Source organism: Balaenoptera physalus (assembly GCF_965194825.1).
Source record: "Balaenoptera physalus genome assembly, chromosome: 2".
Classification (NCBI taxonomy): domain Eukaryota; kingdom Metazoa; phylum Chordata; class Mammalia; order Artiodactyla; family Balaenopteridae; genus Balaenoptera; species Balaenoptera physalus.
Window position 1 is genome coordinate 48,468,373 of NC_138883.1, and position 12,421 is coordinate 48,480,793.

Sequence of the window (12,421 nt, forward strand, 5' to 3'; positions counted from 1 at the left end):
ATTCTGTTCACTGTGGCTGCCAGATGCTTCAATTAAGGGCTAAAAGGTGGTCTTTTCAACTGAAACTACCAAGTGAATGCTTCCACGTTGAAGTCAAGGGAACAGGGGTCTATTAAGTCCTTCCCGTATACCTTGTCTTTGAAGAGATCATAGCCAGAGAGCTCAGCAGAGTACATCACCAGCGCTTTGAACTGATCTGAGAGAGGGTACTTCTTCCCATCATCTCCGTTTATTGCCGGCGTTGCGTGGGGCAGAAAGGGCTGGAGCTTTGGCTCCATGGTTGCTAGCCTGGGAACTTGAAACTTGATTCTCTTCCTGCTATGATGTGTGAACGAGAGACTGGAACTTCCTGAGTCAGAGTTTTGTCACACTAAAGCAAGGGGATTCGAGTACAGGATTTCTTGAGCCCCTTCTAGTTCCAAAAGGCTATGAGTCTATGAAATAAGAGGGGAAAAACATATGAAACCCAATGAGATCAAATCAGTAATGGAGTTCAAGGATACATAATGCTCAGGACTGTTCCTGAATCGTGAACTCACCTGTTTATCAGGATACTGCTCATTGAATATATAGAATAAAAATTAAAGAAGTGGCAAAGGACCCTATTAAAGGATAATTTAGAAGGATGGAGATGTTTAAAATTCTAGGACACATGGTATAATGATGTTAAATACTCAAGTTTTTGAGGTAGCCTGCCCAGGTTTGAATTTTAGCCTTGGTACTTGGTAGCTGTGTATCCTTAGCTAAACTGCTTTTCTGGGCCTCATCAGAATGTAAAAATTCATCAGATGTAAAAAGAAATAATAATATTTTCCTCAAAGAGTTGCCATGAGGATTAAATGAAGTAATGCATGCTCGCCTGGATCATGAAACTCTTGAAGTAGATTGCCAGTACTACTGCTGCTACTACTACATAGAGTATATAGTGAATGATAATACTCCAGAACTACATAGAGCAGTGGATGGTGGTAGTGGGACGGCACTGGTGGAGTGACTAAGGTACCAGCCTCGGCATACAAAGTCTAGGGTTTTAGTTCAAGATAACACAGAAGCAAAGAATGTGCCCACAAACAAATTCCACAGTGTCAGTGCCATTGGACATGTACTGCCATTTACTAGCTAGGCAACTTTTGGCCATGTCTCCCGACCTCTCCAAGCCTCGGTCTCCCCTGAAGATACTAATGCTTGCCTCTCAGGATGTTGGAATGAACTGCATGAGACAATGCATGTGAAATCGTGCACTGTAAACCACAAACTCCTCTGCTGCTGTAAGGATTGTTATGACCTAGTAAGATAATGAATGAAAACCTATGACAAGTCTTTCTAAAATGATACATCCATTTCTCTGACATGTCTTTGCTTTTTTTTTTTTTTTTGATGACATCTACAGGAACATGTATTACTGATAGATAAAACATTAACTGTCTGTGGCGCTTTACCATTTTTACCTGCTTTACATAACCTCCTTTCATTCCCACAACCTGAAAGGTGCGTAAGCTATCTGTCTTCATCCTGACCGTGTGCTTAGTTCTAATCAGTGTCTTCCTCCCCAGCTGTCGTGGTCTGGCCTCTGCTCCTTCTCCTTTTCACTCATACCATGTAGTTATTATTGCAAGCAGATGTAAGAATAATATCCAACGCTCCTCTTGAATGGTAGGTCAAGGGAAGCCTTTGAACAAGGAAGGCGCATATTCAGGTATTTTAGGAAGCTTACTTAACAGCAGCTGAACTCTGATAGACTGGAACTTGTGGGCTAAGACTGGGTAGGTTAGAGTGTTGTTTAACGACAAGGAGAGGCGGTAAGTGCCTGGACTTGAGTGACGGCAGGGAGGATTGGAAGGGGGCAAAAGACTGGAGACCAGGAGGCAGGAAGTAAATCTACAGAATTTTATTCGTTCAGTAAATATTTATGAAACGTTTACCGTGTGTCAGGTATTACATTAGGGGCAGGGAATACACCAGTGAGCAAAAAAGACAAAATCTTGATCTCTGTGAATCTGTGGTCTGTGGCATTTGTCAAGTAATTGGATGTACATGGAAAGGGAAAGCGAGAAGTCAAATAGAGGTGGCTGAGGTTTCGGCTTGGGTGTCTGGGGACATGGTGTCACAGCTGACAGCAATGGGAGGCAGGAGAAGGACTGGGTTGGTGTGAAAGGTGACACATTCGTTTTCAGCACAATGAACTTGGAGAATTGCTATAGAATTAAAATGCTTTCCTGAAAGGAAATGAGCTCAGGATTAACTCTTGGGTTCTGTGACTGGCACCATGTGATCTATGGGGAGGTGTACAGTTTAATCAATGTTTGATTCCCAGAGACACCCAGATTAGACTGGAGATACTTACTTATTCCTGGTCCTGAATTTTAGGAGGCATTTTTCTTGTAAATCTTATATGAGAAAATTCATTAAAATAGTATCGTTAAATGTAGCTTTATAAAAAGATACTGAAATGTTTATCAAGTTGATTTTTCTCATAAAGACCTTCCATAAAAGTTGAAAGCATAAAATTAAATCTTAACTCAGTCAAGGTATTTTTTGGAAGCAGTAAGATAACATAACCCTACTGCATTGTTTTCTGATGACATAACTTAGTACAGGGAAGGAATATAGAGAATATATGTCCTGTAGGCTGTGTTTCAAATATCAGATGTATCTGGGAAACTACTACTGAGGGTGGATTTTGGTTAATTTTGGATCAGATTCTCTGCCTGGTACCTGGCACAGCAATGTTCAGTGTGGCAAATCAAAAAAAGCTCTGGAGGCCACAGATATAAACTAACAGAGTTGGACTGGCTGGGTTTGAATTCTGGTTTCAACCCTTGCTGGCTAAGTTTTTGGTCAAGTTGCTTAATCCCTCTCGCCTCAGTTTCTTTATCTGCAAAATGGGCGTGTACAATGGATTAATGAAATCATTCTTATCCAGTCCTTAACTAGAACCTGGTACATTATAAAGGTTCAATTAAGGCTTGCCATGATTATCTTTGGCTTTATTAGCATTGTTCTGACTCATGCACTAACTTCTAGAGGAAGTGACAATGGCCAGCCGGTCACATGCGGCAGAAACAAGGTGATTCAATTCAGTAAGAAGCACAGGATGTCTAGGAAAGCAGCACAGATGAAGCCAAGGACAACAGCCTCTGGAAACACGGCCACAGCCACTACCCAATGAGACAGCGCACACTGAGATCACTCCCGGGCAGTCACTCAACTCATTAGAAGTTGACCAGCCCTTATTTATTCAGCATTGTGTTAGACAGCTGTGGGAGTCTTAAAGGAAGTGAAAAACAGGACCTTTGAGGAACTTACCGTCTGGGTAGGGAGAGAAGTCTTTGTGAAGGAGCTGCATGCTGATGTTATAGTAATTAAATGCTAACTTGTACTTGGGGTAGTCACAGGAGGAAAGGGAGCAGTACTGGCCTTTCTGCACTATTCTTTCTATAGGCATCTAATGCCATCACCCGGAATACCTTCAAATATAATCAGCAGTGGGAGTCTTGTCTACCAACATAAAAGCCACACCTTTTAATTTCTACTTTCCCCGCAACAATCCAGAATATAATTAATATGTGAAGAAGCAGGGAGTGGGTTGCTTGGGAAAAAGTACAGGAGCTAAGAAAGATTTCGTTACAACACTTTTTTCCCCCTTCAAATCAACAGTGGTTTACTAAACAGCCCAGAGGGTTGTAGCAGGTACTGTGCTAGACCCATGAGATTTAGAATATGAGGAAGATCCGATCCTGCCCTGGAGCGCTGGTTCACATTCTAGTGGCCAGGTGGGACTGTCAAGGCCTATCTCTCTTTCCGTGCTCAGGCTTGTGGGAAAAACAGTCTGAAACAGACATTAGAGTGCATAAGAAAAAAGAACACAGAAGAGTGCCATTACAGGAAAACTACAACCGAGGCCCTTTCAACCGGATGAAGGGACAGACATCAAAAGGCCATTTCAGTATTTTCGTTGAGGAGCTAAGACAGGAGTGTGCCCAGGTGTCACAGCCACGCAGAGGAGAGGTTCTCTGCCAGAATTTGGAGAGGCTGCCCATGTGATGTGATGTCTGCCCTGAATCCTGAAGGGAAGGAGAAACCATCAGGAGACGGGCAGGGTGTTCCAGTCCAAGAACAGCGTGACCAGAGGAACACCAGAAGCAAAATACTTGTGTGGACGGGGAACTAGAAACAGTTGGGTGTTGCTAAAGGTGTGAGCAGGAAGGGGCAGGAGATGACAGATGAGGCCAAGCCATGAGGGCCCTTCCAGCTTAAGATTCACCCTAAAGGTGAGGGAGAGCCACCAGAGGGTCTTAGACAGGAATATGTGATGGTCAGATTTGTGTTTGAGATACACATAGAGGAAGGATTTAACAAAGTATCTGTTAGGATTAGGTACTGCTGCGTGGAACAGTGCTTAAGCCAACAGGGTTTGTTTTCTAAGTCTGGAGGTAGGCAGTTCCTCACTGGCTAAGACACTCACATCCTTGTTGTCTTTTTGCTTTGCTATCCTTTTGTCCTCACAGTGTCACCTCATGGTCAGAAGATGGCCGTCTGAGCTCAAAACAACACATTTGTGTTTAAGGAAGCAAGAATAGGGAAAGATGCTACTCTTCCCTTTAATCACCAGTGTAAAAGCCCTCCCAGGGACCACCATACTTTGAGGAAACTACTGGTGGTCAGGTCAGGACTATACTAGCTGGCCACCTCTAACTGTAAGAGAAGCTGGGAAATCAGTGACCTTCTTACTTACGTAGTAGATTTGGGCGAGGGAGGAGGTTGGGAATAAGTGGTAGTTATTAGGTACGGTATGTAGCTAACCTGTAGTTTCCGCCACAGAAGCTAGCAGGTGGGAAATAATGAGGACCCAGGGCAATGGGTCCTCATTATCACAGGGCAATGGTAAAAGAGAGGGAGTGGATACTGCTGCCATTAACTGAAACTGAAAACTCAGAAATTCTGAGTAGTGGATCTCATTCTCTTAGATGTCGGTTTGAAGTATCATCCCAAGAGGATATTCAGCAGGGAGTTGGATATAAATGAAAAACTCAAGTGAAGACTTAGGGCTTGGGATATGTTTGGAGGTCATTCAAATGTAGGGCATCCCACCTACATTGTAATGACCTTCAAATATATCCCAAGCACTAGGAATTTCCAAGTAGTGAATGGTTTTTCATAGGCCTAACATAATTTTCAATCAATCCTGAGTCTGTGGAGATGTGCGAATTTGCACAACTCTATTTTCTCTACCAGCTAGAACACCCAGCCTGGAATTTAATGGAGAGTAAAGTCATGTAGGGAATCACTGTGTGCAACAAGAACCAGAACATTTTCTGCCAAGGCCACCTCCAATACAAACATGTACACACACCAGTCCGTGCTATACATAGAACTTGGCCTTGAATACTAAAATCTATTTGCCATACCATGGAGCAAATGTGTTTTCATTCTCTTGATTAAAATAACAGGAAATGTCATCATTCTTGAAGTCATTGTATTTATAACAGAAATATAACCACAAGTATATATATATATATATATATATATATATATATATAAAACTTTGGAGACTCTTGCCGAGGTCTATTGGCAAGGCATCTGGTACCATCCGTGGCTTGGGATAAAAACTCCTGCACTTGAGAATCTTACCTCTCAAGCAATTACTCTGAAGATCCAATCCAAGAGGACTAAAAATGTCTAGAGAAGAAGTCCTCTATAACTTCCAGCCTGGAAGGGCCTCTGCCTCTTTAGCTAGTCTGGCAGGTCATGGAAATTCTACTCTGGAGCTGGGGATACAAGAGAAATACTTTTTCAGTATTTACTTTGACCAGTGAAATAGCTATGACAGATTTTTTTCTTTTCACCAAGACCCAAAGTGACATTTTAAAGGAGAAACCACTCTTTGGGTACCATAGAGTCTTTTAAAAACAATATTAGAATAAGAGCTCAAAGGAGTGTCTGCTCAAGCACAGCTGTCCAAAGCCTCATACTTCAAAAAGAATTCGGCCACTTTAATGCAGACAGGAGTCAGGACTGCTCATTTCAGCCTCTTCCCTGTTGGATCTACTTCTTCGTATTCAGATAACATCAGATTCAAACCTAGTGACAGCCTCTTAGTTCAAGGGCATGTTTTGCCCGTTTTGCTGTTAAATGCATGCTACATTGCAGCATTGCTCCTTTTTTTTTTTTCCATATTTATGCTTTGTTTTTGCAACTGCTTATGAGATCCATAAGGTCAAGGGTCACATCTTGCGCTCTGTTATTTCTTGCAGAGTTGTGTTTGTCATGGTAAACTCCCAGGAAATATTTGCTGAATGGACAAATGAATGAAAGAATGACAAAAACTGGAGAGCAGTGGTAGGTGAGTCACTAGGCAGCCTGGTCAAGAGGATTACAAAACTCAGGTCAGATTAGCAGGAAAGGTGGTGTAGGGACAAGAATGTTTCATCTGAGCTGCAGACATGGGTCCTAGGCCTAGGTTGCCTTGCTTGGCTTCACTCTTTCAACAAATATTTCTTTAAGGGTCTTCCAACGAGCCAGGCTGGAGTCATAGCAGGCCCTGAATGAGACCAAGTCCCCTCCCTCCAAGTGTTGTAGTGGTAGGGAGGGGGCTATGAGGAGACCAGGGATGGCAGGAGATATGATAATGACAAGCGCTGGGCACATGGAGCAGAGAAGGAAGGGGCTTCTATGTTAGACTGGTTTCCAGGAAAGCTTCCTGAAGAGAAGGGTTTTGATTCAATTCTTGAATAAGTTTTTGGCTAGATGAGATTGATTGGAAAAAACATTATAGGTAGAGGGACTAGCATGTGGGGTTGTCCAAACCATATAATAGGAGGTTGCCTTTGAGAACTAAAGTCCCAGCTGAAAGGCCAGTGGTGGCCAGAGCTGAAGTTAGAGAGGTAGTCTTGAGCTGCCTTGCAGAGGGCCTTGTGGCAATGTGATTTAGAACTAAAGATCAGAGGTTTAGAAATCAGACAGAACTGAGTTCAAGTCACAGCTCTTGTACTTACTAGCCATGTAGCAGTAACTGTTCTTTTTTTTTTTACCTAGAAATCAAGTCTTGATTTCTTTAGCACAGTGTCTGTCTAGCTCTATCACTTATCTATTGCTGCATAACAAATTATCCCAAACCATAACAGCTTAAAACAACACGGCTTTGGGCTTCCCTGGTGGCGCAGTGGTTGAGAATCTGCCTGCCAATGCAGGGGACACGGGTTCGAGCCCTGGTCTGGGAAGATCCCACATGCCACGGAGCGACTAGGCCCGTGAGCCATGATTGCTGAGCCTGCGCGTCTGGAGCCTGTGCTCCACAACAAGAGAGGCCGCGATAGTGAGAGGCCCGCGCACCACGATGAAGAGTGGCCCCCACTTGCCGCAACTTGAGAAAGCCCTCGCGCAGAAACGAAGACCCAACACAGCCATAAAATAAAAACAAAAACAAAACAAAAAAAACAACATGGCTTTATTAAATTCTCAAGTATCTGTGGGTCTGGAATCTGAGCCCTGCTTAGTGAGGGTCCTCTGCTTCAGGGTCTCTCACAAGGCTGCAGTCAGAGTGTCAGCCAGAGCTAACGTGCCATCTCAAGACATGACTGGGGAAGGATCCACTTCCAAGCTCACTTACATGATTGTTGGCAGTGCCTTGCAGATGTTGGCCAGAGTCTGCCCTCAGTTCCTTGCTATGTGGGCCTTCCCAGCATAATGGCTTGCTTCATCAAAGCCAGGGAGAGAGAGTCTGCTAGCAAGACAGATTTAGCCTAATCATTGAAATGATTTCTTATCCCTATTGCCACATTCTTTGGTTTAGAAGTTACTAGGCCAGCCTACTACTCCAGGGGAAGAAATTATGCAAGGGAGTGAACATCAGGAACTGGGGATCATTGGGGGCCATCTTAGGGTCTGCCTGACCCACTAACTTATGGCTTATCACCACTAAATAAATGTTAACTATTATTCTTCTCAGTTGAGAGATTTGCAAAAGCTACAGAAAGCCAGTGGAGGATTTCATATTAAGGAGTAACTTTAGGTGACCTTGGGCAAGTCAAGTCACCTCATGTCTTTGAGCTTCTAATTCCTCCTCAGTACAATGAAAATATCTGTCTCCAAAAGAAAGGAGAACATGTATGCAAACAAAAATACATTTTTGTAACACCAAATGTACAAAATCTCCACAGTCTAAGGAAGCAAACTGCTTTGGGGCAATTTTCCATTTTGTGTTGATTCTGTGAGTCTCACAGTCTGATCTTTCCAAAGTTTTCAGGTCTTGTCCCTGTGGGCCGTTAAGGATTTGTATAACTGGAATAAACACCCACAAAAAGAAATCTGTTTTTTGAGCATCCCTTAAGGCATTTCCAAAGGTTTGCTTTTCCCTTCTTTTTAAATACCTTTGCTTCCAAGGACCCCATGGGGGTCCCGAGAGAGAAAACAGTCTATCTGGGAAATATCAAGCTCTTGATAATAAAATTGGTAATAAAATCTCGTCCGGCTCCTGGAGCTTCGCAGCGGGGATGTTTATGGTAGACGGGGTTCCCGCACACCCTCGCAGCTGGTTTGGAGGTTGTGCGATTTCCAGTCCCGCGGAGAGCTCGGGTTACCACCTCCGTGGGCGCTGTCAAGGGCAGCTTCCATGCCCGCGGGTGGCGGGCGAGAGACCCGGGGTCCCTCCACCGTGGCTCCTGACTCATTTCTGCTTGGTGTCCAAACCGGATGCCTCATTCCATGCCCCAAACAGAGCCGATCACACACTGTCGCGTTTCATGGCCTTCCCGGGTGCGGTTTTCCCCGGGGAAGGTAAACAACGCTCTTGACCCGAACTGGCAGGCATTTCGGCCCGGTGGCCCTGTCCTCCCGGGCGGTCCAGCTCTCCCGGGAGGCGGCCTTCGGGAGGGGGACGGAATTTAGGAGTCAGCCCCCCGGCTTCATACAAAGGCGCGCTTCTCCGCAGCGTCTCTGGGTGGAGCGAAGAGGCCGAGGAAGCTGTGGCTGCGACAGTGCCTTTTGCTTCTCGGCCCGAGAGCCTGACCTCGAGGGCGAGGGGCGCCCGGCACCACAGGGCAGGGCACCATCCTCGCCTTGCCAGCCTGGCGGGGCACTTCGCGCCAGCCAGCAGCTGCACAAGCCGCCGCGAGGTCCCCCTTGGCGCTGAGGTCATCTCCTGCAGCGCTGCTGCCTTCGGACCGTGCGGGCCATTTGGTCCCGGAGGCGGCAGTCGCCGGCACCCCTGGGCAGCCTCGAGAGGAGGGTGAGAGTGCCCCCGCGAGCTCTCGGGGAGCGGAGGCGGAGGAGAAATGGTTCCGACCACCCCTGGCCGGGATGTTTCACCCCGCCAGCCCCGCCGGTCCGGTGACCACTGCCTTAGAAAACTTAAACGAGAACCAGATGTGGTGGCCGCTGTCGAACTTTCTCAGAGCCGGCGATTGGTCCCGGGGCCAGGGCCGCAGCCAATCAGCGCTCTGGGAGGGCCCGGAGTCCCGCCCCGCCCGGGACCCCGCCGGGATCCAGGTTGGAGGCCAGCGCGGCGGGGCTAGTGGGCTGGTTGGCGGGGCCGGGACGCGCTCTGCCGTGGGGCAGCCCAGGGCCGAGAGAGCATGCGGGGGGACCGGGCGGACGAGCGGCCCGCGCTGCCGCCGCCGCCGCCGCCGCTGCTGCTGCTGCTGCTGCTGCTGCTGCTGCTGTCCCGGGCCGCGGCGCTGCACCCGGGCGAGCTCTTCCCCTACGGGCAGTCGCGAGGGGACCAGCTCCTGCAGGAAGGCGACGACGAAAGCTCGGCTGCCGTGAAGCTGGCGCTTCCCCTGCGCTTCTATGAAGCCCAGTTCAGCGAACTCTACGTAAGTTTAGCTTCTTCCTGGTGCGGGATTCTGCAGATTTCTTGCAGCTTCTGAACAGGCGTCAGTGTAGTGCGGCTCTCAGCGAGCCCCTGCCTTCCGAAGGGAGGAAATAATCCGCACAGTCGGCTGTCCCCGAGCGCCCTCGGGGTGGGACCTGGCTTTGCAGCGATGCTGTTGCCGGACCCTCTGCTTTTCCCTGCTTCAGGGGGGCGGGGGGAGGGGGGGAGGGGGTAAGAGTTGTTCGCAGCCGCATAAGCGTCCCAGGCAGAAAGGAAGGTGGGATTGCCAAGCCGGCCAGTGGGGTTTCCAGTTAGGACAGCGAGGAGGCTGTGCACGTCTGCAGAGCTGGGTGTTCCCTCCTCGGACCCGTAGCTTTTTTCCAGGGTTGTGCGGGAAGTGAGAAGATAACGTGAACGAGTTTTAGGGCTCCTGGACCTATTGCACCGCGCTTGTGGGCTAGGGGTGACGGGTGGGACGCCGGCTGAAGTTGCGCTGGTCGCCCTGAACCAGGAATCGGTCTCCCAGCCGATGGGGAAGGGGGAGCTTCATGCCCTGGGCGGTTCCCTTCCCTCTTTACGGAGCCAGGGTGGGCGCTCGCGTCCGGACCTGTGGTGGCCCTCCTTGGGCTTCCTGCAACGTACGCGACCGTCACACTTTTGTCCCCCTCGTCCCCCAGGTGGTCACCAACGGCATCATCTCCACTCAGGACTTCCCCAGGGAGACCCAGTATGTGGACGATGATTTCCCCACAGACTTCCCGGCCATCGCCCCTTTCCTGGCCGACATCGACACGAGTCACGGCAGGGGCCGGGTCCTTTACCGCGAGGACACCTCCCCGGCGGTGCTGGGCCTGGCTGCCCGCTACGTGAGCGCAGGTTTCCCGCGCTCCGGCGCGCACTTCGCCCCCACCCACGCCTTCCTGGTTACCTGGGAGCAGGTGGGCGCCTACGAGGAGGCCACGCGCTGGGCCCCGCCCTCGGGAGAGGTAAGCGACCAGGATGCTTGCTTGGCCTCTGTGCCAACCGAGGGATGGGCTTGAATTCTGGGCTGGAACCCAGGGACTGGCTTGAAACTTTTCCTGAATCTGCTCTCCCGCTAAATCTGATGTATAGTTTGGTGGCACCAGGGCTGAAGTGGCTCGGAAGGGAAGAAGGCTGTTTTCTCCAAGCCTTCTCTGAGAGGTCACTCTTGCAGGGAGAACTGCTTAAGGGATGTGAGTGCCCCAGTGCAGATGCAGAAGGGGTTTATGGTTTGATTGTTTTTAGAATCACCTCATATATACAAGAATTATTTCTAATTATATGTTCATTGAAGGAAACACATCAGAAAATGCTGGCAATTTTAAAAAGAACAACCACTCATTTTCCTACCACTCAAAGATAACCACTGTTAAACAGTTTCGTGTGCATCTGCCAGAGCTTTTTCCTATCCATATCTGTATCTATCACTGTCTATTAATGATGAGTTCACATTGCACATATGGTTTTGTAACTTTTTTTTCACTAATTAGTAAACTCTGAATATGTTTAGCTGTCAATAAATATACTTCTACAACATCATTGTTAATGTTTGCATATATTCCATCCAGTGGATTTCTCATTGTGCCCAGTGGTCAGCAAGGTTATTTCCAATTTTTCATCATTATATATTTGTGAAGCACTTTTTCTTTTTTAAGATAAATCTTTGTACCATGTCACTAGTTGACATTCCAGGAAGCGGAATTGGTGGGCCAGAGTGATGCATTTTTTTATAAGGTTTTAATAGCCTTTGCCAAATTGCCCTCCAGGTACCGGTTCACATGCTCCGTACTTTACAGGAGACTGCCCTTGATTCCTTGAATAGTCTCTACCTGAGAAAGTGAAACAACGTAAGCTCCCGGTCATTAGGCTTGGCAGCAACATTTGAGGTACTCCAAATGGACATCAGGTGGCGCCAGGGTGGCTTGGCAAAAGGTGAGCTGCCTCACTCCTGGGGTAGGTAAGGGCTTCCTCCTATGAAATTAGACCTGGATCTAAAATGTCAACTCTAAAGGCTGAAACTCTTTGAGTTTATCTCTATTTTAACTCATCAAAGTGATTCTTAGCTATAGAAAGATGACACATATCCTCCGTAGGTTCAGAGAGATTAACTAGCTTGCCCACTCTCAATGAGTGAGTGATTCAAGATGCTGGCCATTCTTATTCTGTGCTCCCTGAGTAAGAGGAATATTTCCTAAAGGCTTTACTAAGCAAAGAGGATCTAGAAATAAAAATCATTTGAATTGATTTTTGCCGTTCATTTTTTTGGGGGTCAGGCAACATCTAGTTTTGTTTACTGAATGATTTTTTTAATGCATAGGTTTGACATTTCAGTTATTCAATTCAACAGAGTACATTCAACTCAGACAAATACACTGAACACCTTCTTTTTTTAAAAAAAAATTTATTTTATATTGGAGTATAGCTGATTAACAATGTTGTGATAGTTTCAGGTGCACAGCAAAGCAACTCAGCCGTACATATACATGTGTCCATTCTCCCCCCAAACTCCCCTCCCATCCAGGCTGCCACATAACATTGAGCAGAGTTCCCTGTGCTGTACAGTAGGTCCTTGTTGGTTATCCATTTTAA

General features: G+C 47.1%; 1 protein-coding gene across 1 annotated transcript in view; it reads left to right on the top strand.

Annotated features, from left to right (window-relative positions):
- Window positions 1-7,439: 7,439 nt before the first annotated feature.
- The window catches only part of NID2 (nidogen 2), a 79,302-nt gene continuing 74,320 nt past the window's right edge, over window positions 7,440-12,421 (top strand). Inside the window, 3 exon segments of the mRNA XM_082448360.1 lie at window positions 7,440-9,559; window positions 9,562-9,812; window positions 10,489-10,797. Of these exon segments, the coding sequence (XP_082304486.1) occupies window positions 9,298-9,559; window positions 9,562-9,812; window positions 10,489-10,797 (822 nt within the window). The 5' untranslated portion in view covers window positions 7,440-9,297.